The sequence below is a fragment of the Cherax quadricarinatus genome, chromosome 7 (assembly GCF_038502225.1).
Source record: "Cherax quadricarinatus isolate ZL_2023a chromosome 7, ASM3850222v1, whole genome shotgun sequence".
Taxonomy (NCBI): Eukaryota; Metazoa; Arthropoda; class Malacostraca; order Decapoda; family Parastacidae; genus Cherax; species Cherax quadricarinatus.
In genome coordinates this window covers 46,052,505-46,079,370 of record NC_091298.1, presented here as the reverse complement: position 1 = coordinate 46,079,370, position 26,866 = coordinate 46,052,505, and the positions used below count along the sequence as shown (strand labels likewise).

Here is a 26,866-nt window from a genome sequence, read left to right as displayed (position 1 = left end):
TTATACTGAATTTGTGTCTATCCATCGTATCGATATTTTAGACCATTTCTCTTGATTCGTGGATTGTCAGAGAACCAGGTAAACAAACCATACCAGGTAAATAAATCAGGCAGTCAGGTGACTCTACTGTGACTCCAGGTTCAACAAGTCACCTACTAACCCAGTCTTTTCTTATGAATCAAACAACATGACTTACACTGTCTCACTCACCACTCACACAAATTACGTGTATACAAGTGAACTTCGCTCCCCCCCCTCTCACAATCCCCTGTTTGTGTGGTTGCAGGTGGGTTCGCCTGGGTGAGGGCGTGATGGCAGGCGTGGTGGGTGGGTCATCACGATACAGCGTGGTGGGCGGCCTTCTGGTGATGACAGCGGTCAGTGTAGCTGACCAGGGACATTACAGATGCTTCGTTAACAACAGCGTAGGACACGAGACTGTCGACGCTACACTCAGAGTTACTGGTGAGTACTGCTAATTATAATGTTTATTTCTACAAATACTTGATACAGATGCAATTTATACAGACCATAGCTGACATCAAAGACATTCTACATAGAAAGGCCCTGATTATGCAGAGAATTTTTGGCAAATTAGGTTAAACTTGTCCCCAAAATGCGACCCACACCAGTCAACTAACACCCAGGTACCTACTTACTGCTAGGTGAACAGGGACAGTAGGTGTCTTAAGGAAAAACATCCAGTGTTTTCATCTGTATCGTAGATCGAACCCCGGACATTAAATGTACGAGCCGAGTGCGCTACCAACCCATCTATGGAGGTTATTGTAGTTGAAACTAGTTGAGATGTAATATTGTGAGAACTGGCACTACCAGAGGCCTACTGGACCACGTGGTCAGGGGTATTGTGAGGACTGGCACTACCAGAGGCCTACTGGACCACGTGGTCAGGGGTATTGTGAGGACTGGCACCACCAGAAGCCTACTGGACCACGTGGTCAGGAGTATTGTGAGGACTGGCACTACCAGAGGCCTACTGGACCACGTGGTCAGGGGTATTGTGAGGACTGGCACCACCAGAAGCCTACTGGACCACGTGGTCAGGGGTATTGTGAGGACTGGCACTACCAGAGGCCTACTGGACCACGTGGTCAGGGGTATTGTGAGGACTGGCACTACCAGAGGCCTACTGGACCACGTGGTCAGGGGTATTGTGAGGACTGGCACTACCAGAGGCCTACTGGACCACGTGGTCAGGAGTATTGTGAGGACTGGCACCACCAGAAGCCTACTGGACCACGTGGTCAGGGGTATTGTGAGGACTGGCACTACCAGAGGCCTACTGGACCACGTGGTCAGGGGTATTGTGAGGACTGGCACTACCAGAGGCCTACTGGACCACGTGGTCTGGGGTATTGTGAGGACTGGCACTACCAGAGGCCTACTGGACCACGTGGTCAGGGGTATTGTGAGGACTGGCACTACCAGAGGCCTACTGGACCACGTGGTCAGGGGTATTGTGAGGACTGGCACTACCAGAGGCCTACTGGACCACGTGGTCAGGGGTATTGTGAGGACTGGCACTACCAGAGGCTTACTGGACCACGTGGTCTGGGGTATTGTGAGGACTGGCACTACCAGAGGCCTACTGGACCACGTGGTCAGGGGTATTGTGAGGACTGGCACCACCAGAAGCCTACTGGACCACGTGGTCAGGGGTATTGTGAGGACTGGCACTACCAGAGGCCTACTGGACCACGTGGTCAGGGGTATTGTGAGGACTGGCACTACCAGAGGCCTACTGGACCACGTGGTCAGGGGTATTGTGAGGACTGGCACTACCAGAGGCCTACTGGACCACGTGGTCAGGAGTATTGTGAGGACTGGCACCACCAGAAGCCTACTGGACCACGTGGTCAGGGGTATTGTGAGGACTGGCACTACCAGAGGCCTACTGGACCACGTGGTCAGGGGTATTGTGAGGACTGGCACTACCAGAGGCCTACTGGACCACTTGGTCAGGGGTATTGTGAGGACTGGCACTACCAGAGGCCTACTGGACCACGTGGTCAGGGGTATTGTGAGGACTGGCACTACCAGAGGCCTACTGGACCACGTGGTCAGGGGTATTGTGAGGACTGGCACTACCAGAGGCCTACTGGACCACGTGGTCAGGGGTATTGTGAGGACTGGCACTACCAGAGGCCTACTGGACCACGTGGTCAGGGGTATTGTGAGGACCGGCACTACAGGAGGCCTACTGGACCCCGTGTTCAGGGGTATTGTGAGGACTGGCACTACCAGAGGCCTACTGGACCACGTGGTCAGGGGTATTGTGAGGACTGGCACTACCAGAGGCCTACTGGACCACGTGGTCAGGAGTATTGTGAGGACTAGCACCACCAGAAGCCTACTGGACAGTAGTCTGTCTCTGTGCCACACCATAATTTGGGAGTGGTAGTCTGCCTCTGTGCTATACCATAATGTGGGAGTGGTAGTCTGTCTCTGTGCTACACCATAATGTGGGAGTGGTAGTCTGTCTCTGTGCTACACCATAATGTGGGAGTGGTAGTCTGCCTCTGTGCTACACCATAATGTGGGAGTGGTAGTCTGTCTCTGTGCTACACCATAATGTGGGAGTGGTAGTCTGCCTCTGTGCTACACCATAATGTGGGAGTGGTAGTCTGCCTCTGTGCTACACCATAATGTGGGAGTGGTAGTCTGTGTGCTATACCATAATGTGGGAGTGGTAGTCTGCCTCTGTGCCACACCATAATTTGGGAGTGGTAGTCTGCCTCTGTGCTATACCATAATGTGGGAGTGGTAGTCTGCCTCTGTGCTATACCATAATGTGGGAGTGGTAGTCTGCCTCTGTGCTATACCATAATGTGGGAGTGGTAGTCTGCCTCTGTGCCACACCATAATGTGGGAGTGGTAGTCTGCCTCTGTGCTATACCATAATGTGGGAGTGGTAGTCTGCCTCTGTGCTGTACCATAATGTGGGAGTGGTAGTCTGTCTCTGTGCCACACCATAATGTGGGAGTGGTAGTCTGCCTCTGTGCTATACCTTAATGTGGGAGTGGTAATCTGCCTCTGTGCTATACCATAATGTGGGAGTGGTAATCTACCTCTGTGCCACACCATAATGTGGGAGTGGTAGTCTGTCTCTGTGCTACACCATAATGTGGGAGTGGTAGTCTGTCACTGTGCTACACCATAATGTGGGAGTGGTAGTCTGCCTCTGTGCTACACCATAATGTGGGAGTGGTAGTCTGTCTCTGTGCCACACCATAATGTGGGAGTGGTAGTCTGTCTCTGTGCTACACCATAATGTGGGAGTGGTAGTCTGTCTCTGTGCTACACCATAATGTGGGAGTGGTAGTCTGCCTCTGTGCTACACCATAATGTGGGAGTGGTAGTCTGCCTCTGTGCTATACCATAATGTGGGAGTGGTAGTCTGTCTCTGTGCTACACCATAATGTGGGAGTGGTAGTCTGTCTCTGTGCTACACCATAATGTGGGAGTGGTAGTCTGCCTCTGTGCTACACCATAATGTGGGAGTGGTAGTCTGTCTCTGTGCTATACCATAATGTGGGAGTGGTAGTCTGTCTCTGTGCTATACCATAATGTGGGAGTGGTAGTCTGTCTCTGTGCTATACCATAATGTGGGAGTGGTAGTCTGCCTCTGTGCTATACCATAATGTGGGAGTGGTAGTCTGCCTCTGTGCTATACCATAATGTGGGAGTGGTAGTCTGTCTCTGTGCTATACCATATGTGGGAGTGGTAGTCTGCCTCTGTGCTATACCATAATGTGGGAGTGGTAGTCTGTCTCTGTGCTATACCATATGTGGGAGTGGTAGTCTGCCTCTGTGCTATACCATAATGTGGGAGTGGTAGTCTGTGTCTGTGCTATACCATAATGTGGGAGTGGTAGTCTGTCTCTGTGCTATACCATAATGTGGGAGTGGTAGTCTGCCTCTGTGCTACACCATAATGTGGGAGTGGTAATCTGCCTCTGTGCTACACCATAATGTTGGAGTGGTAGTCTGCCTCTGTGCTACACCATAATGTGGGAGTGGTAGTCTGCCTCTGTGCTACACCATAATGTGGGAGTGGTAGTCTGCCTCTGTGCTATACCATAATATAGGAGTGGTAGCCTGGTTCTGTGCTACACCATAATATAGGAGTGGTAGCATGGTTCTGTGCTACCCCAAAATATAGGAGTGGTAGCCTGGTTCTGTGCTACACCATAATATAGGAGTGGTAGCCTGGTTCTGTGCTACACCATAATATAGGAGTGGTAGCCTGGTTCTGTGCTACAACATAATATAGGAGTGGTAGCCTGGTTCTGTGCTACACCATAATATAGGAGTGGTAGACTGGTTCTGTGCTACACCATAATATAGGAGTGGTAGCCTGGTTCTGTGCTACACCATAATATAGGAGTGGTAGACTGGTTCTGTGCTACACCATAATATAGGAGTGGTACCCTGGTTCTGTGCTACACCATAATATAGGAGTGGTAGCCTGGTTCTGTGCTACAGCATAATATAGGAGTGGTAGACTGGTTCTGTGCTACACCATAATATAGGAGTGGTAACCTGGTTCTGTGCTACACCATAATATAGGAGTGGTAGCCTGGTTCTGTGCTACACCATAATATAGGAGTGGTAGCCTGGTTCTGTGCTACACCATAATATAGGAGTGGTAGCCTGGTTCTGTGCTACAGCATAATATAGGAGTGGTAGACTGGTTCTGTGCTACACCATAATATAGGAGTGGTAACCTGGTTCTGTGCTACACCATAATATAGGAGTGGTAGCCTGGTTCTGTGCTACACCATAATAAAGGAGTGGTAGCCTGGTTCTGTGCTACACCATAATATAGGAGTGGTAGCCTGGTTCTGTGCTACACCATAATATAGGATTGGTACCCTGGTTCTGTGCTACACAATGACTTAGCGCAACACATTAATCAACCAGTGTCTTTGTCAGCTGAGTCAGGATGACGTTCTGGAGACACAGTGGTAGATGGAGTCATCAGTCTCTCTGCCTTAATAGGATGTATTCACTACCTAGCCTTGCCTGAGGGATTGATTGCCTCATCTTTCACCGCTGGATTGGAAAGACCACTGACTGGTGAAGCATCTTCATAACAGAGATACCAAGATGTTGCATGTGTGTTATGACTATAGCAGGGTACAAGTGCACCATGTGTGTTATGACTATAGCAGGGTACAAGTGCACCATGTGTGTTATGACTATAGCAGGGTACAAGTGCACCATGTGTGTTATGACTATAGCAGGGTACAAGTGCACCATGTGTGTTATGACTATAGCAGGGTACTGTGTGTTATGACTATAGCAGGGTACAAGTGCATAGCAGGGTACAAGTGCACCATGTGTGTTATGACTATAGCAGGGTACAAGTGCACCATGTGTGTTATGACTATAGCAGGGTACAAGTGCACCATGTGTGTTATGACTATAGCAGGGTACAAGTGCACCATGTGTGTTATGACTATAGCAGGGTACAAGTGCACCATGTGTGTTATGACTATAGCAGGGTACAAGTGCACCATGTGTGTTATGACTATAGCAGGGTACAAGTGCACCATGTGTGTTATGACTATAGCAGGGTACAAGTGCACCATGTGTGTTATGACTATAGCAGGGTACAAGTGCACCATGTGTGTTATGACTATAGCAGGGTACAAGTGCACCATGTGTGTTATGACTATAGCAGGGTACAAGTGCACCATGTGTGTTATGACTATAGCAGGGTACAAGTGCACCATGTGTGTTATGACTATAGCAGGGTACAAGTGCACCATGTGTGTTATGACTATAGCAGGGTACAAGTGCACCATGTGTGTTATGACTATAGCAGGGTACAAGTGCACCATGTGTGTTATGACTATAGCAGGGTACAAGTGCACCATGTGTGTTATGACTATAGCAGGGTACAAGTGCACCATGTGTGTTATGACTATAGCAGGGTACAAGTGCACCATGTGTGTTATGACTATAGCAGGGTACAAGTGCACCATGTGTGTTATGACTATAGCAGGGTACAAGTGCACCATGTGTGTTATGACTATAGCAGGGTACAAGTGCACCATGTGTGTTATGACTATAGCAGGGTACAAGTGCACCATGTGTGTTATGACTATAGCAGGGTACAAGTGCACCATGTGTGTTATGACTATAGCAGGGTACAAGTGCACCATGTGTGTTATGACTATAGCAGGGTACAAGTGCACCATGTGTGTTATGACTATAGCAGGGTACAAGTGCACCATGTGTGTTATGACTATAGCAGGGTACAAGTGCACCATGTGTGTTATGACTATAGCAGGGTACAAGTGCACCATGTGTGTTATGACTATAGCAGGGTACAAGTGCACCATGTGTGTTATGACTATAGCAGGGTACAAGTGCACCATGTGTGTTATGACTATAGCAGGGTACAAGTGCACCATGTGTGTTATGACTATAGCAGGGTACAAGTGCACCATGTGTGTTATGACTATAGCAGGGTACAAGTGCACCATGTGTGTTATGACTATAGCAGGGTACAAGTGCACCATGTGTGTTATGACTATAGCAGGGTACAAGTGCACCATGTGTGTTATGACTATAGCAGGGTACAAGTGCACCATGTGTGTTATGACTATAGCAGGGTACAAGTGCACCATGTGTGTTATGACTATAGCAGGGTACAAGTGCACCATGTGTGTTATGACTATAGCAGGGTACAAGTGCACCATGTGTGTTATGACTATAGCAGGGTACAAGTGCACCATGTGTGTTATGACTATAGTGCACCATGTGTGTTATGACTATAGCAGGGTACAAGTGCACCATGTGTGTTATGACTATAGCGGGGTACAAGTGCACCATGTGTGTTAGACTATAGCAGGGTACAAGTGCACCATGTGTGTTATGACTATGTGTGTTATGACTATAGCAGGGTACAAGTGCACCATGTGTGTTATGACTATAGCAGGGTACAAGTGCACCATGTGTGTTATGACTATAGCACAAGGGTACAAGTGCACCATGTGTGTTATGACTATAGCAGGGTACAAGTGCACCATGTGTGTTATGACTATAGCAGGGTACAAGTGCACCATGTGTGTTATGACTATAGCAGGGTACAAGTGCACCATGTGTGTTATGACTATAGCAGGGTACAAGTGCACCATGTGTGTTATGACTATAGCAGGGTACAAGTGCACCATGTGTGTTATGACTATAGCAGGGTACAAGTGCACCATGTGTGTTATGACTATAGCAGGGTACAAGTGCACCATGTGTGTTATGACTATAGCAGGGTACAAGTGCACCATGTGTGTTATGACTATAGCAGGGTACAAGTGCACCATGTGTGTTATGACTATAGCAGGGTACAAGTGCACCATGTGTGTTATGACTATAGCAGGGTACAAGTGCACCATGTGTGTTATGACTATAGCGGGGTACAAGTGCACCATGTGTGTTATGACTATAGCAGGGTACAAGTGCACCATGTGTGTTATGACTATAGCAGGGTACAAGTGCACCATGTGTGTTATGACTATAGCAGGGTACAAGTGCACCATGTGTGTTATGACTATAGCGGGGTACAAGTGCAGATCAGCGGGCAATTACTAAACACACAGATAATATGCTCCTGGAAGAGCCACTACAACATCTACCTGTTCTCAGAGTACATAATATTCTCTATCCTACTTGTCAAGTGTATGTTTGACTAGTCAACAGTGTTAGATAACTAGTCAACAGTGTTAGATAACTAGTCAACAGTGTTAGATAACTAGTCAACAGTGTTAGATAACTAGTCAACAGTGTTAGATAACTAGTCAACAGTGTTAGATAACTAGTCAACAGTGTTAGATAACTAGTCAACAGTGTTAGATAACTGTTAGATAACTAGTCACAGTGTTAGATAACTAGTCAACAGTGTTAGATAACTAGTCAACAGTGTTAGATAACTAGTCAACAGTGTTAGATAACTAGTCAACAGTGTTAGATAACTAGTCAACAGTGTTAGATAACTAGTCAACAGTGTTAGATAACTAGTCAACAGTGTTAGATAAGATAAATAGTCAACAGTAGTCAACAGTGTGAGATAACTCGTCAACAGTGTTAGATAACTAGTCAACAGTGTTAGATAACTAGTCAACAGTGTTAGATAACTAGTCAACAGTGTTAGATAACTAGTCAACAGTGTTAGATAACTAGTCAACAGTGTTAGATAACTAGTCAACAGTGTTAGATAACTAGTCAACAGTGTTAGATAACTAGTCAACAGTGTTAGATAACTAGTCAACAGTGTTAGATAACTAGTCAACAGTGTTAGATAACTAGTCAACAGTGTTAGATAACTAGTCAACAGTGTTAGATAACTAGTCAACAGTGTTAGATAACTAGTCAACAGTGTTAGATAACTAGTCAACAGTGTTAGATAACTAGTCAACAGTGTTAGATAACTAGTCAACAGTGTTAGATAACTAGTCAACAGTGTTAGATAACTAGTCAACAGTGTTAGATAACTAGTCAACAGTGTTAGATAACTAGTCAACAGTGTTAGATAACTAGTCAACAGTGTTAGATAACTAGTCAACAGTGTTAGATAACTAGTCAACAGTGTTAGATAACTAGTCAACAGTGTTAGATAAATAGTCAACTAGTCAACAGTGTTAGATAACTAGTCAACAGTGTTAGATAACTAGTCAACAGTGTTAGATAACTAGTCAACAGTGTTAGATAACTAGTCAACAGTGTTAGATAACTAGTCAACAGTGTTAGATAACTAGTCAACAGTGTTAGATAAATAGTCAACAGTGTTAGATAACTAGTCAACAGTGTTAGATAACTAGTCAACAGTGTTAGATAACTAGTCAACAGTGTTAGATAACTAGTCAACAGTGTTAGATAACTAGTCAACAGTGTTAGATAACTAGTCAACAGTGTTAGATAAATAGTCAACAGTGTTAGATAACTAGTCAACAGTGTTAGATAAATAGTCAACAGTGTTAGATAACTAGTCAACAGTGTTAGATAAATAGTCAACAGTGTTAGATAACTAGTCAATAGTGTTAGATAAATAGTCAACAGTGTTAGATAACTAGTCAACAGTGTTAGATAAATAGTCAACAGTGTTAGATAAATAGTCAACAGTGTTAGATAACTAGTCAACAGTGTTAGATAAATAGTCAACAGTGTTAGATAACTAGTCAACAGTACTAGATAACTAGTCAACAGTGTTAGATAACTAGTCAACAGTGTTAGATAAATAGTCAACAGTGTTAGATAACTAGTCAACAGTGTTAGATAAATAGTCAACAGTGTTAGATAACTAGTCAACAGTGTTAGATAAATAGTCAACAGTGTTAGATAACTAGTCAACAGTGTTAGATAAATAGTCAACAGTGTTAGATAAATAGTCAACAGTGTTAGATAACTAGTCAACAGTGTTAGATAACTAGTCAACAGTGTTAGATAAATAGTCAACAGTGTTAGATAAGTAGTCAACAGTGTTAGATAACTAGTCAACAGTACTAGATAACTAGTCAACAGTGTTAGATAACTAGTCAACAGTGTTAGATAAGTAGTCAACGGTGTTAGATAACTAGTCAACAGTGTTAGATAACTAGTCAACAGTGTTAGATAACTAGTCAACAGCGTTAGATAACTAGTCAACAGTGTTAGATAAGTAGTCAACAGTGTTAGATAACTAGTCAACAGTGTTAGATAAGTAGTCAACGGTGTTAGATAACTAGTCAACAGTGTTAGATAACTAGTCAACAGTGTTAGATAACTAGTCAACAGTGTTAGATAAGTAGTCAACGGTGTTAGATAACTAGTCAACAGTGTTAGATAACTAGTCAACAGTGTTAGATAACTAGTCAACAGCGTTAGATAACTAGTCAACAGTGTTAGATAAGTAGTCAACAGTGTTAGATAACTAGTCAACAGTGTTAGATAAGTAGTCAACAGTGTTAGATAACTAGTCAACAGTACTAGATAAGTAGTCAACAGTGCTAGATAAGTAGTCAACAGTGTTAGATAAGTAGTCAACAGTGTTAGATAACTAGTCAACAGTACTAGATAACTAGTGAACAGTGCTAGATAAGTAGTCAACGGTGTTAGATAAGTAGTCAACAGTGTTAGATAACTAGTCAACAGTACTAGATAACTAGTCAACAGTGTTAGATAACTAGTCAACAGTACTAGATAACTAGTCAACAGTGCTAGATAACTAGTCAACAGTGTTAAATAACTAGTCAACAGTGCTAGATAACTAGTCAACAGCTAGATAACTAGTCAACAGTGCTAGATAACTAGTCAACAGTGCTAGATAACTAGTCAACTACTAGATAACTAGTCAACAGTGTTAGATAACTAGTCAACAGTACTAGATAACTAGTCAACAGTGTTAGATAACTAGTCAACAGTACTAGATAACTAGTCAACAGTGCTAGATAACTAGTCAACAGTGTTAGATAACTAGTCAACAGTGCTAGATAACTAGTCAACAGCTAGATAACTAGTCAACAGTGCTAGATAACTAGTCAACAGTGCTAGATAACTAGTCAACTACTAGATAACTAGTCAACAGTGTTAGATAACTAGTCAACAGTGTTAGATAACTAGTCAACAGTACTAGTTAACTAGTCAACTACTAGATAACTAGTCAACAGTGCTAGATAACTAGTCAACAGTGCTAGATAACTAGTCAACAGTGCTAGATAACTAGTCAACTACTAGATAACTAGTCAACAGTGCTAGAAAACTAGTCAACAGTGCTAGATTACTAGTCAACAGTGCTAGATAGCTAGTCAACAGTGTTAGATAACTAGTCAACAGTGTTAGATAACTAGTCAACTGTGCTAGATAACTAGTCAACAGTACTAGATAACTAGTCAACAGTGTTAGATGACTAGTCAACAGTGTTAGATAACTAGTCAACAGTACTAGATAACTAGTCAACAGTACTAGATAACTAGTCAACAGTGTTAGATGACTAGTCAACAGTGTTAGATAACTAGTCAACAGTACTAGATAACTAGTCAACAGTGCTAGATAACTAGTCAACAGTACTAGATAACTAGTCAACAGTGTTAGATGACTATTCAACAGTGTTAGATAACTAGTCAACAGTACTAGATAACTCGTCAACAGTGTTAGATAACTAGTCAACAGTGTTAGATGACTAGTCAACAGTGTTAGATAACTAGTCAACGGTACTAGATAACTAGTCAACAGTACTAGATAACTAGTCAACAGTGTTAGATGACTACTCAACAGTGTTAGATAACTAGTCAACAGTGTTTGATAACTAGTCAACAGTGTTAGATAACTAGTCAACAGTGTTAGATAACTACTCAACAGTGTTAGATAACTAGTCAACAGTACTAGATAATTAGTCAACAGTGTTAGATAACTAGTCAACAGTACTAGATAAGTAGTCAGCAGTGTTAGATAACTAGTCAACAGTGTTAGATAACTAGTCAACAGTACTAGATAACTAGTCAACAGTGTTAGATAACTAGTCAACAGTGTTAGATAACTAGTCAACAGTGTTAGATAATTAGTCAACAGTGTTAGATAACTAGTCAACAGTGTTAGATAACTAGTCAACAGTGCTAGATAACTAGTCAACTGTACTAGATAACTAGCCAACAGTACTAGATAACTAATCAACAGTGTTAGATAACTAGTCAACAGTGTTAGATAATTAGTCAACAGTGTTAGATAACTAGTCAACAGTGTTAGATAACTAGTCAACAGTGTTAGATAATTAGTCAACAGTGTTAGATAACTAGTCAACAGTGTTAGATAATTAGTCAACAGTGTTAGATAAGTAGTCAACAGTGTTAGATAACTAGTCAACAGTGTTACATAACTAGTCAACAGTACTAGATAACTAGTCAACTACTAGATAACAAGTCAACAGTGCTAGATAACTAGTCAACAGTGTTAGATAACTAGTTAACAGTGTTAGATAACTAGTCAACTACTAGATAACTAGTCAACAGTGCTAGATAATCAGTCAACAGTGCTAGATAACTAGTCACCAGTGCTAGATAATTAGTCAACTACTAGATTACTAGTCAACAGTGCTAGATAATTAGTCAACTACTATATAACTAGTCAACAGTGCTAGATAACTAGTCAACAGTGTTAGATAACTAGTCAACTACTAGATAACTAGTCAACAGTGCTAGATAATTAGTCAACAGTGTTAGATAACTAGTCAACAGTGCTAGATAATTAGTCAACTACTAGATAACTAGTCAACAGTGCTAGATAATTAGTCAACAGTGCTAGATAACTAGTCAACTACTAGATAACTAGTCAACAGTGCTAGATAACTAGTCAACAGTGCTAGATAACTAGTCAACAGTGCTAGATAATTAGTCAACAGTGTTAGATAACTAGTCAACAGTGCTAGATAACTAGTCAACAGTGCTAGATAACTAGTCAACAGTGCTAGATAATTAGTCAACAGTGTTAGATAACTAGTCAACAGTGCTAGATAATTAGTCAACAGTGTTAGATAACTAGTCAACAGTGCTAGATAACTAGTCAACAGTGCTAGATAACTAGTCAGCAGTGCTAGATAATTAGTCAACAGTGTTAGATAACTAGTCAACAGTGCTAGATAACTAGTCAACAGTGCTAGATAACTAGTCAACAGTGTTAGATAACTTGTCAACTACTAGATAACTAGTCAACAGTGCTAGATAATTAGTCAACAGTGCTAGATAACTAGTCAACTACTAGATAACTAGTCAACAGTGCTAGATAATTAGCTAACAGTGCTATATAACTAGTCAACAGTGCTAGATAACTAGTCAGCAGTGCTAGATAACTAGTCAACAGTGTTAGATAACTAGTCATCTACTAGATAACTAGTCAACAGTGTTAGATAACTAGTCAACAGTGCTAGATAGTTAGTCAACAGTGTTAGATAACTAGTTAACTACTAGATAACTAGTCAACAGTACTAGATAACTAGTCAACAGTACTAGATAACTAGTCAACAGTACTAGATAACTAGTCAACAGCGTTAGATAACTAGTCAACAGTGCTAGATAACTAGTCAACAGTACTAGATAACTAGTCAACAGTGCTAGATAATTGGTCAACAGTGCTAGATAACTAGTCAACTACTAGATAACTAGTCAACAGTGTTAGATAACTAGTCAACAGTGCTAGATAACTAGTCAACTACTAGATAACTAGTCAACAGTGCTAGATAACTAGTCAACAGTGCTAGATAATTAGTCAACAGTGTTAGATAACTAGTCAACAGTGTTAGATAACTAGTCAACAGTGCTAGATAACTAGTCAATAGTGTTAGATAACTAGTCAACAGTGTTAGATAACTAGTCAACTACTAGATAACTAGTCAACTACTAGATAACTAGTCAACAGTGTTAGATAACTAGTCAACAGTGTTAGATAACTAGTCAACAGTGCTAGATAATTAGTCAACAGTGCTAGATAATTAGTCAACAGTGTTAGATAACTAGTTAACAATGTTAGATAACTAGTAACAGTGCTAGATAACTAGTCAACAGTGCTAGATAATTAGTCAACAGTGCTAGATAATTAGTCAACAGTGTTAGGTAACTAGTCAACAGTGTTAGATAACTAGTCAACAGTGTTAGATAACTAGTGAACAGTGCTAGATAACTAGCCAACAGTACTAGATAACTAGTCAACAGTGTTAGATAACTAGGCAACAGTACTAGATAACTAGTCAACAGTGTTAGATAACTAGTCAACAGTACTAGATAACTAGTCAACAGTGCTAGATAACTAGTCAACAGTGTTAGATAACTAGTCAACAGTACTAGATAACTAGTCAACAGTGTTAGATGACTAGTCAACAGTGTTAGATAACTAGTCAACAGTGTTAGATAACTAGTCAACAGTGTTAGATAACTAGTCAACAGTGTTAGATAACTAGTCAACAGTGCTAGATAACTAGTCAACAGTGTTAGATAACTAGTCAACAGTGTTAGATAACTAGTCAACAGTGTTAGATAACTAGTCAACAGTGTTAGATAACTAATCAACAGTGTTAGATAACTAGTCAACAGTGTTAGATAACTAGTCAACAGTGCTAGATAACTAGTCAACAGTGTTAGATAACTAGTCAACAGTACTAGATAACTAGTCAACAGTGTTAGATGACTAGTCAACAGTATTAGATAACTAGTCAACAGTACTAGATAACTAGTCAACAGTGTTAGATAACTAGTCAACAGTGTTAGATAACTAGTCAACAGTGTTAGATAACTAGTCAACAGTGCTAGATAACTAGTCAACAGTGTTAGATAACTAGTCAACAGTGTTAGATAACTAGTCAACAGTGTTAGATAACTAGTCAACAGTGTTAGATAACTAATCAACAGTGTTAGATAACTAGTCAACAGTGTTAGATAACTAGTCAACAGTGCTAGATAACTAGTCAACAGTGTTAGATAACTAGTCAACAGTACTAGATAACTAGTCAACAGTGTTAGATGACTAGTCAACAGTATTAGATAACTAGTCAACAGTACTAGATAACTAGTCAACAGTGTTAGATAACTAGTCAACTGCTAGATATCTATTCAACTACTAGATAACTAGTCAACAGTGCTAGATAACTAGTCAACAGTGTTAGATAACTAGTCAACAGTACTACATAACTATTCAACAGTACTAGATAACTAGTCAACAGTGCTAGATAATTAGTCAACAGTGCTAGCTAACTAGTCAACAGTGCTAGATAATTAATCAACTACTAGATAACTAGTCAACAGTGCTAGATAATTAGTCAACAGTGCTAGATAACTAGTCAACTACTAGATAACTAGTCAACAGTGCTAGATAACTAGTCAACAGTGCTAGATAACTAGTCAACAGTGCTAGATAATTAGTCAACAGTGTTAGATAACTAGTCAACAGTGCTAGATAAGTGTCAACAGTGCTAGATAACTAGTCAACAGTGCTAGATAATTTGTCAACAGTGTTAGATAACTAGTAAACATTGCTAGATAATTAGTCAACAGTGTTAGATAACTAGTCAACAGTGCTAGATAACTAGTCAACAGTGCTAGATAACTAGTCAGCAGTGCTAGATAATTAGTCAACAGTGTTAGATAACTAGTCAACAGTGCTAGATAACTAGTCAACAGTGCTAGATAACTAGTCAACAGTGTTAGATAACTTGTCAACTACTAGATAACTAGTCAACAGTGCTAGATAATTAGTCAACAGTGCTAGATAACTAGTCAACTACTAGATAACTAGTCAACAGTGCTAGATAATTAGCTAACAGTGCTATATAACTAGTCAACAGTGCTAGATAACTAGTCAGCAGTGCTAGATAACTAGTCAACAGTGTTAGATAACTAGTCATCTACTAGATAACTAGTCAACAGTACTAGATAACTAGTCAACAGTACTAGATAACTAGTCAACAGTACTAGATAACTAGTCAACAGTGTTAGATAACTAGTCAACAGTGCTAGATAACTAGTCAACAGTACTAGATAACTAGTCAACAGTGCTAGATAATTGGTCAGCAGTGCTAGATAACTAGTCAACTACTAGATAACTAGTCAACTACTAGATAACTAGTCAACAGTGTTAGATAACTAGTCAACAGTGTTAGATAACTAGTCAACAGTGCTAGATAACTAGTCAACTACTAGATAACTAGTCAACAGTGCTAGATAACTAGTCAACAGTGCTAGATAATTAGTCAACAGTGTTAGATAACTAGTCAACAGTGTTAGATAACTAGTCAACAGTGCTAGATAACTAGTCAATAGTGTTAGATAACTAGTCAATAGTGTTAGATAACTAGTCAACTACTAGATAACTAGTCAACTACTAGATAACTAGTCAACAGTGTTAGATAACTAGTCAACAGTGTTAGATAACTAGTCAACAGTGTTAGATAACTAGTCAACAGTTCTAGATAACTAGTTAACAATGTTAGATAACTAGTAACAGTGCTAGATAACTAGTCAACAGTGCTAGATAATTAGTCAACAGTGCTAGATAATTAGTCAACAGTGTTAGATAACTAGTCAACAGTGTTAGATAACTAGTCAACAGTGTTAGATAACTAGTCAACAGTGCTAGATAACTAGTCAACAGTGTTAGATGACTAGTCAACAGTGTTAGATAACTAGTCAACAGTGTTAGATAACTAGTCAACAGTGCTAGATAACTAGTCAACAGTGTTAGATGACTAGTCAACAGTGTTAGATAACTAGTCAACAGTGTTAGATAACTAGTCAACAGTGTTAGATAACTAGTCAACAGTGTTAGATAACTAGTCAACAGTGTTAGATAACTAGTCAACAGTGCTAGATAACTAGTCAACAGTGTTAGATGACTAGTCAACAGTGTTAGATAACTAGTCAACAGTGTTAGATAACTAGTCAACAGTGTTAGATAACTAGTCAACAGTGTTAGATAACTAGTCAACAGTGCTAGATAACTAGTCAACAGTGCTAGATAACTAGTCAAGAGTGTTCTAGTGCTCACCTGTCTTATGTCATTCATGTGCAGATTGCATCTACCTGTGTTATTGACTCATGGAGGTGAACCATGCAACTCACTATGTCTAGACTGTACTGGGGATTATCTTGCTTATTCTGGTTGGTGGCCAGTGTTCCTGAGGGAAGGTTAATCCTCCTGGTAAAGAAGAGAGACTGTGTGTATGGTCATGGCTTCTGATCACGATGCTTCTAAATGTTCTCGACATATATCTGATACACGCAACTTTCCTTTACTTTCTCTACGTAATATATTTGAAGGGCTTCTCACTCATACTATTGGGTTGATCCTCCAGTGATAAAATGCAGAGGTTCAAGCGGTGCTGTCGTCTACTATCGAGTCTTGTCCACTTTCCTAAGTTTTTACTCTCTTAGTACATCCACTTTCATAGCTTCTACAACTCCTTCCTCTCCAGTTCCCAGTTAACAGAGCCCCTCAACAGACCAAGTGATGAGTGTATTGAAGATCCAAGTTCCTTACTGTCTCATGTTGGTGCTCGTAACAACTAGCCTCGTTCTGTACTCAGAGTTCCAGTCCTCGCACCTGCCTTCCCTCTGTCTTCACAGGAGTCAACCATAAGAGCCATACATACATTCACAATACTCTCTGTTAGACTCTGAAGCCTCCATAGAGTGATGACCGCGGTCCACTGCTGCAACACTAGAGTGATGACCGCGGTCCACTGCTGCAACACTAGAGTGATGACCGCGGTCCACTGCTGCAACACTAGAGTGATGACCGCGGTCCACTGCTGCAACACTAGAGTGATGACCGCGGTCCACTGCTGCAACACTAGAGTGATGACCGCGGTCCATTGCTGCAACACTAGAGTGATGACCGCGGTCCACTGCTGCAACACTAGAGTGATGACCGCGGTCCACTGCTGCAACACTAGAGTGATGACCGCGGTCCACTGCTGCAACACTAGAGTGATGACCGCGGTCCACTGCTGCAACACTAGAGTGATGACCGCGGTCCACTGCTGCAACACTAGAGTGATGACCGCGGTCCACTGCTGCAACACTAGAGTGATGACCGCGGTCCACTGCTGCAACACTAGAGTGATGACCGCGGTCCACTGCTGCTGAGTGATGACACTGCTGCACACTAGAGTGATGACCGCGGTCCACTGCTGCAACACTAGAGTGATGACCGCGGTCCACTGCTGCAACACTAGAGTGATGACCGCGGTCCACTGCTGCAACACTAGAGTGATGACCGCGGTCCACTGCAACACTAGAGTGATGACCGCGGTCCACTGCTGCAACACTAGAGTGTTCACCGCGGTCCACTGCTGCAACACTAGAGTGATGACCGCGGTCCACTGCTGCAACACTAGAGTGATGACCGCGGTCCACTGCTGCAACACTAGAGTGATGACCGCGGTCCACTGCTGCAACACTAGAGTGTTCACCGCGGTCCACTACTGCAACACTAGAGTGATGACCGCGGTCCACTGCTGCAACACTAGAGTGTTCACCGCGGTCCACTGCTGCAACACTAGAGTGATGACCGCGGTCCACTGCTGTAACACTAGAGTGATGACCGCGGTCCACTGCTGCAACACTAGAGTGTTCACCGCGGTCCACTACTGCAACACTAGAGTGATGACCGCGGTCCACTGCTGCAACACTAGAGTGTTCACCGCGGTCCATTGCTGCAACACTAGAGTGATGACCGCGGTCCACTACTGCAACACTAGAGTGATGACCGCGGTCCACTGCTGCAACACTAGAGTGATGACCGCGGTCCACTGCTGCAACACTAGAGTGTTCACCGCGGTCCACTGCTGCAACACTAGAGTGATGACCGCGGTCCACTGCTGCAACACTAGAGTGATGACCGCGGTCCACTGCTGCAACACTAGAGTGTTCACCGCGGTCCACTACTGCATCACTAGAGTGATGACCGCGGTCCACTGCTGCAACACTAGAGTGTTCACCGCGGTCCACTGCTGCAACACTAAAGTGATGACCGCGGTCCACTGCTGCAACACTAGAGTGATGACCGCGGTCCACTACTGCAACACTAGAGTGATGACCGCGGTCCACTGCTGCAACACTAGAGTGATGACCGCGGTCCACTACTGCAACACTAGAGTGATGACCGCGGTCCACTGCTGCAACACTAGAGTGATGACCGCGGTCCATTGCTGCAACACTAGAGTGATGACCGCGGTCCACTGCTGCAACACTAGTGTGATGACCGCGGTCCATTGCTGCAACACTAGAGTGATGACCGCGGTCCACTGCTGCAACACTAGAGTGATGACCGCGGTCCACTGCTGCAACACTAGAGTGATGACCGCGGTCCACTGCTGCAACACTAGAGTGTTCACCGCGGTCCACTGCTGCAACACTAGAGTGATGACCGCGGTCCACTGCTGTAACACTAGAGTGATGACCGCGGTCCACTGCTGCAACACTAGAGTGTTCACCGCGGTCCACTACTGCAACACTAGAGTGATGACCGCGGTCCACTGCTGCAACACTAGAGTGTTCACCGCGGTCCATTGCTGCAACACTAGAGTGATGACCGCGGTCCACTACTGCAACACTAGAGTGATGACCGCGGTCCACTGCTGCAACACTAGAGTGATGACCGCGGTCCACTGCTGCAACACTAGAGTGTTCACCGCGGTCCACTGCTGCAACACTAGAGTGATGACCGCGGTCCACTGCTGCAACACTAGAGTGATGACCGCGGTCCACTGCTGCAACACTAGAGTGTTCACCGCGGTCCACTACTGCATCACTAGAGTGATGACCGCGGTCCACTGCTGCAACACTAGAGTGTTCACCGCGGTCCACTGCTGCAACACTAAAGTGATGACCGCGGTCCACTGCTGCAACACTAGAGTGATGACCGCGGTCCACTACTGCAACACTAGAGTGATGACCGCGGTCCACTGCTGCAACACTAGAGTGATGACCGCGGTCCACTACTGCAACACTAGAGTGATGACCGCGGTCCACTGCTGCAACACTAGAGTGATGACCGCTCAGTCATCACCCTGGTGGTCACTAGAGTGTGCTCAATCATCACTCTGGTGGTCACTAGAGTGTGCTCAATCATCACCCTGGTGGTCACTAGAGTGTGCTCAATCATCACTCTGGTGGTCACTAGAGTGTGCTCAGTCATCACTCTGGTGGTCACTAGAGTGTGCTCAGTCATCACCCTGGTGGTCACTAGTGTGTGCTCAATCATCACCCTGGTGGTCACTAGTGTGTGCTCAGTCATCACTCTGGTGGTCACTAGTGTGTGCTCAGTCATCACTCTGGTGGTCACTAGTGTGTGCTCAGTCATCACTCTGGTGGTCACTAGTGTGTGCTCAATCATCACCCTGGTGGTCACTAGAGTGTGCTCAGTCATCACTCTGGTGGTCACTAGAGTGTGCTCAATCATCACTCTGGTGGTCACTAGTGTGTGCTCAATCATCACCCTGGTGGTCACTAGTGTGTGCTCAGTCATCACTCTGGTGGTCACTAGAGTGTGCTCAGTCATCACCCTGGTGGTCACTAGTGTGTGCTCAGTCATCACTCTGGTGGTCACTAGTGTGTGCTCAGTCATCACTCTGGTGGTCACTAGTGTGTGCTCAGTCATCACCCTGGTGGTCACTAGTGTGTGCTCAGTCATCACTCTGGTGGTCACTAGAGTGTGGTCAATCATCACTCTGGTGGTCACTAGAGTGTTCTCAATCATCACTCTGGTGGTCACTAGAGTGTGCTCAGTCATCACCCTGGTGGTCACTAGTGTGTGCTCAGTCATCACCCTGGTGGTCACTAGTGTGTGCTCAGTCATCACTCTGGTGGTCACTAGAGTGTGCTCAGTCATCACCCTGGTGGTCACTAGTGTGTGCTCAGTCATCACTCTGGTGGTCACTAGAGTGTGCTCAGTCATCACTCTGGTGGTCACTAGAGTGTGCTCAGTCATCACTCTGGTGGTCACTAGTGTGTGCTCAGTCATCACTCTGGTGGTCACTAGTGTGTGCTCAGTCATCACTCTGGTGGTCACTAGTGTGTGCTCAGTCATCACCCTGGTGGTCACTAGTGTGTGCTCAGTCATCACTCTGGTGGTCACTAGTGTGTGCTCAGTCATCACCCTGGTGGTCACTAGTGTGTGCTCAGTCATCACTCTGGTGGTCACTAGTGTGTGCTCAGTCATCACCCTGGTGGTCACTAGTGTGTGCTCAGTCATCACTCTGGTGGTCACTAGTGTGTGCTCAGTCATCACCCTGGTGGTCACTAGTGTGTGCTCAATCATCACTCTGGTGGTCACTAGTGTGTGCTCAATCATCACTCTGGTGGTCACTAGTGTGTGCTCAATCATCACTCTGGTGGTCACTAGTGTGTGCTCAATCATCACTCTGGTGGTCACTAGTGTGTGCTCAATCATCACTCTGGTGGTCACTAGAGTGTGCTCAATCATCACTCTGGTGGTCACTAGTGTGTGCTCAGTCATCACTCTGGTGGTCACTAGTGTGTGCTCAATCATCACTCTGGTGGTCACTAGTGTGTGCTCAATCATCACCCTGGTGGTCACTAGTGTGTGCTCAGTCATCACCCTGGTGGTCACTAGTGTGTGCTCAATCATCACTCTGGTGGTCACTAGTGTGTGCTCAATCATCACTCTGGTGGTCACTAGTGTGTGCTCAATCACTCTGGTGGTCACTAGAGTGTGCTCAATCACTCTGGTGGTCACTAGTGTGTGCTCAATCACTCTGGTGGTCACTAGAGTGTGCTCAATCATCACCCTGGTGGTCACTAGTGTGTGCTCAATCACTCTGGTGGTCACTAGTGTGTGCTCAGTCATCACCCTGGTGGTCACTAGTGTGTGCTCAATCACTCTGGTGGTCACTAGTGTGTGCTCAGTCATCACCCTGGTGGTCACTAGTGTGTGCTCAATCACTCTGGTGGTCACTAGTGTGTGCTCAATCACTCTGGTGGTCACTAGTGTGTGCTCAGTCATCACCCTGGTGGTCACTAGTGTGTGCTCAATCACTCTGGTGGTCACTAGTGTGTGCTCAATCACTCTGGTGGTCACTAGTGTGTGCTCAGTGGTGGTCACTAGTGTGTGCTCAATAACTCTGGTGGTCACTAGTGTGTGCTCAGTCATCACTCTGGTGGTCACTAGTGTGTGCTGGTGGTCACTAGTGTGTGCTCAATCACTCTGGTGGTCACTAGTGTGTGCTCAGTCATCACCCTGGTGGTCACTAGTGTGTGCTCAGTCATCACCCTGGTGGTCACTAGTGTGTGCTCAATCACCCTGGTGGTCACTAGTGTGTGCTCAATCACTCTGGTGGTCACTAGTGTGTGCTCAGTCATCACTCTGGTGGTCACTAGTGTGTGCTCAATCACTCTGGTGGTCACTAGTGTGTGCTCAATCACTCTGGTGGTCACTAGAGAGTGCTCAATCATCACCCTGGTGGTCACTAGTGTGTGCTCAATCATCACTCTGGTGGTCACTAGTGTGTGCTCAATCATCACCCTGGTGGTCACTAGAGTGTGCTCAGTCATCACCCTGGTGGTCACTAGTGTGTGCTCAGTCATCACTCTGGTGGTCACTAGTGTGTGCTCAATCACTCTGGTGGTCACTAGTGTGTGCTCAATCATCACCCTGGTGGTCACTAGTGTGTGCTCAATCACTCTGGTGGTCTCTAGTGTGTGCTCAATCACTCTGGTGGTCACTAGTGTGTGCTCAATCACTCTGGTGGTCACTAGTGTGTGCTCAATCACTCTGGTGGTCACTAGTGTGTGCTCAGTCATCACCCTGGTGGTCACTAGAGTGTGCTCAGTCATCACCCTGGTGGTCACTAGTGTGTGCTCAATCACTCTGGTGGTCACTAGTGTGTGCTCAGTCATCACTCTGGTGGTCACTAGTGTGTGCTCAGTCATCACCCTGGTGGTCATTAGTGTGTGCTCAGTCATCACCCTGGTGATCACTAGTGTGTGCTCAATCACTCTGGTGGTCACTAGTGTGTGCTCAATCATCACCCTGGTGGTCACTAGAGTGTGCTCAGTCATCACTCTGGTGGTCACTAGTGTGTGCTCAGTCATCACCCTGGTGGTCACTAGTGTGTGCTCAGTCATCACCCTGGTGGTCACTAGTGTGTGCTCAATCACTCTGGTGGTCACTAGTGTGTGCTCAGTCATCACTCTGGTGGTCACTAGAGTGTGCTCAATCACTCTGGTGGTCACTAGAGTGCGCTCAGTCATCACCCTGGTGGTCACTAGAGTGTGCTCTGTCATCACTCTGGTGGTCACTAGAGTGTGCTTAGTCATCACCCTGGTGGTCACTAGTGTGTGCTCAATCATCACCTCTGTGGTCACTAGAGTGTGCTCAGTCATCACCCTGGTGGTCACTAGTGTGTGCTCAGTCATCACCCTGGTGGTCACTAGTGTGTGCTCAGTCATCACCCTGGTGGTCACTAGAGTGTGCTTAGTCATCACCCTGGTGGTCACTAGTGTGTGCTCAATCATCACCCTGGTGGTCACTAGAGTGTGCTCAGTCATCACTCTGGTGGTCACTAGTGTGTGCTCAGTCATCACCCTGGTGGTCACTAGTGTGTGCTCAGTCATCACCCTGGTGGTCACTAGTGTGTGCTCAATCACTCTGGTGGTCACTAGTGTGTGCTCAGTCATCACTCTGGTGGTCACTAGAGTGTGCTCAATCACTCTGGTGGTCACTAGAGTGCGCTCAGTCATCACCCTGGTGGTCACTAGAGTGTGCTCTGTCATCACTCTGGTGGTCACTAGAGTGTGCTTAGTCATCACCCTGGTGGTCACTAGTGTGTGCTCAATCATCACCTTGGTGGTCACTAGAGTGTGCTCAGTCATCACCCTGGTGGTCACTAGTGTGTGCTCAGTCATCACCCTGGTGGTCACTAGTGTGTGCTCAGTCATCACCCTGGTGGTCACTAGAGTGTGCTCAGTCATCACCCTGGTGGTCACTAGTGTGTGCTCAATCACTCTGGTGGTCACTAGTGTGTGCTCAATCACTCTGGTGGTCACTAGTGTGTGCTCAGTCATCACTCTGGTGGTCACTAGTGTGTGCTCAGTCATCACCCTGGTGGTCACTAGAGTGTGCTCAGTCATCACTCTGGTGGTCACTAGAGTGTGCTCAGTCATCACCCTGGTGGTCACTAGTGTGTGCTCAGTCATCACTCTGGTGGTCACTAGAGTGTGCTCAGTCATCACTCTGGTGGTCACTAGAGTGTGCTCAGTCATCACCCTGGTGGTCACTAGAGTGTGGTCAATCATCACTCTAGTGGTCACTAGAGTGTTCTCAATCATCACTCTGGTGGTCACTAGTGTTTGCTCAATCACTCTGGTGGTCACTAGTGTGTGCTCAATCACTCTGGTGGTCACTAGAGTGTGCTCAATCATCACCCTGGTGGTCACTAGTGTGTGCTCAATCATCACTCTGGTGGTCACTAGTGTGTGCTCAATCATCACCCTGGTGGTCACTAGAGTGTGCTCAGTCATCACCCTGGTGGTCACTAGTGTGTGCTCAGTCATCACTCTGGTGGTCACTAGTGTGTGCTCAATCACTCTGGTGGTCACTAGTGTGTGCTCAATCATCACCCTGGTGGTCACTAGTGTGTGCTCAATCACTCTGGTGGTCTCTAGTGTGTGCTCAATCACTCTGGTGGTCACTAGTGTGTGCTCAATCACTCTGGTGGTCACTAGTGTGTGCTCAATCACTCTGGTGGTCACTAGTGTGTGCTCAGTCATCACCCTGGTGGTCACTAGAGTGTGCTCAGTCATCACCCTGGTGGTCACTAGTGTGTGCTCAATCACTCTGGTGGTCACTAGTGTGTGCTCAGTCATCACTCTGGTGGTCACTAGTGTGTGCTCAGTCATCACCCTGGTGGTCATTAGTGTGTGCTCAGTCATCACCCTGGTGGTCACTAGTGTGTGCTCAATCACTCTGGTGGTCACTAGTGTGTGCTCAATCATCACCCTGGTGGTCACTAGAGTGTGCTCAGTAATCACTCTGGTGGTCACTAGTGTGTGCTCAGTCATCACCCTGGTGGTCACTAGTGTGTGCTCAGTCATCACCCTGGTGGTCACTAGTGTGTGCTCAATCACTCTGGTGGTCACTAGTGTGTGCTCAGTCATCACTCTGGTGGTCACTAGAGTGTGCTCAATCACTCTGGTGGTCACTAGAGTGCGCTCAGTCATCACCCTGGTGGTCACTAGAGTGTGCTCTGTCATCACTCTGGTGGTCACTAGAGTGTGCTTAGTCATCACCCTGGTGGTCACTAGAGTGTGCTTAGTCATCACCCTGGTGGTCACTAGTGTGTGCTCAATCATCACCCTGGTGGTCACTAGAGTGTGCTCAGTCATCACTCTGGTGGTCACTAGTGTGTGCTCAGTCATCACCCTGGTGGTCACTAGTGTGTGCTCAGTCATCACCTTGGTGGTCACTAGAGTGTGCTCAGTCATCACCCTGGTGGTCACTAGTGTGTGCTCAGTCATCACCCTGGTGGTCACTAGTGTGTGCTCAATCACTCTGGTGGTCACTAGTGTGTGCTCAGTCATCACTCTGGTGGTCACTAGAGTGTGCTCAATCACTCTGGTGGTCACTAGAGTGCGCTCAGTCATCACCCTGGTGGTCACTAGAGTGTGCTCTGTCATCACTCTGGTGGTCACTAGAGTGTGCTTAGTCATCACCCTGGTGGTCACTAGTGTGTGCTCAATCATCACCTTGGTGGTCACTAGAGTGTGCTCAGTCATCACCCTGGTGGTCACTAGTGTGTGCTCAGTCATCACCCTGGTGGTCACTAGTGTGTGCTCAGTCATCACCCTGGTGGTCACTAGAGTGTGCTCAGTCATCACCCTGGTGGTCACTAGTGTGTGCTCAATCACTCTGGTGGTCACTAGTGTGTGCTCAATCACTCTGGTGGTCACTAGTGTGTGCTCAGTCATCACTCTGGTGGTCACTAGTGTGTGCTCAGTCATCACCCTGGTGGTCACTAGAGTGTGCTCAGTCATCACTCTGGTGGTCACTAGAGTGTGCTCAGTCATCACCCTGGTGGTCACTAGTGTGTGCTCAGTCATCACTCTGGTGGTCACTAGAGTGTGCTCAGTCATCACTCTGGTGGTCACTAGAGTGTGCTCAGTCATCACCCTGGTGGTCACTAGAGTGTGGTCAATCATCACTCTAGTGGTCACTAGAGTGTTCTCAATCATCACTCTGGTGGTCACTAGTGTTTGCTCAATCACTCTGGTGGTCACTAGTGTGTGCTCAATCACTCTGGTGGTCACTAGAGTGTGCTCAATCATCACCCTGGTGGTCACTAGTGTGTGCTCAATCATCACTCTGGTGGTCACTAGTGTGTGCTCAATCATCACCCTGGTGGTCACTAGAGTGTGCTCAGTCATCACCCTGGTGGTCACTAGTGTGTGCTCAGTCATCACTCTGGTGGTCACTAGTGTGTGCTCAATCACTCTGGTGGTCACTAGTGTGTGCTCAATCATCACCCTGGTGGTCACTAGTGTGTGCTCAATCACTCTGGTGGTCTCTAGTGTGTGCTCAATCACTCTGGTGGTCACTAGTGTGTGCTCAATCACTCTGGTGGTCACTAGTGTGTGCTCAATCACTCTGGTGGTCACTAGTGTGTGCTCAGTCATCACCCTGGTGGTCACTAGTGTTTGCTCAATCACTCTGGTGGTCACTATTGTGTGCTCAATCACTCTGGTGGTCACTAGTGTGTGCTCAGTCATCACCCTGGTGGTCACTAGTGTTTGCTCAATCACTCTGGTGGTCACTATTGTGTGCTCAATCACTCTGGTGGTCACTAGAGTGTTCTCAATCATCACTCTGGTGGTCACTAGTGTTTGCTCAATCACTCTGGTGGTCACTATTGTGTGCTCAATCACTCTGGTGGTCACTAGTGTGTGCTCAGTCATCACCCTGGTGGTCACTAGAGTGTGCTCAGTCATCACCCTGGTGGTCACTAGTGTGTGCTCAATCACTCTGGTGGTCACTAGTGTGTGCTCAGTCATCACTCTGGTGGTCACTAGTGTGTGCTCAGTCATCACCCTGGTGGTCACTAGTGTGTGCTCAGTCATCACCCTGGTGGTCACTAGTGTGTGCTCAATCACTCTGGTGGTCACTAGTGTGTGCTCAATCATCACCCTGGTGGTCACTAGAGTGTGCTCAGTCATCACTCTGGTGGTCACTAGTGTGTGCTCAGTCATCACCCTGGTGGTCACTAGTGTGTGCTCAGTCATCACCCTGGTGGTCACTAGTGTGTGCTCAATCACTCTGGTGGTCACTAGTGTGTGCTCAGTCATCACTCTGGTGGTCACTAGAGTGTGCTCAA

General features: G+C 45.1%; 1 protein-coding gene across 1 annotated transcript in view; it reads left to right on the top strand.

Moving 5' to 3' along the window:
* The window catches only part of LOC128687035 (cell adhesion molecule Dscam2-like), an 817,703-nt gene that overhangs the window by 576,706 nt on the left and 214,131 nt on the right, over nucleotides 1-26,866 (top strand). The window contains exon 8 of the mRNA XM_070082408.1: nucleotides 287-465. Coding sequence (XP_069938509.1) covers nucleotides 287-465 — 179 coding nt within the window. The remainder of the gene's footprint in view (nucleotides 1-286; nucleotides 466-26,866) is intronic.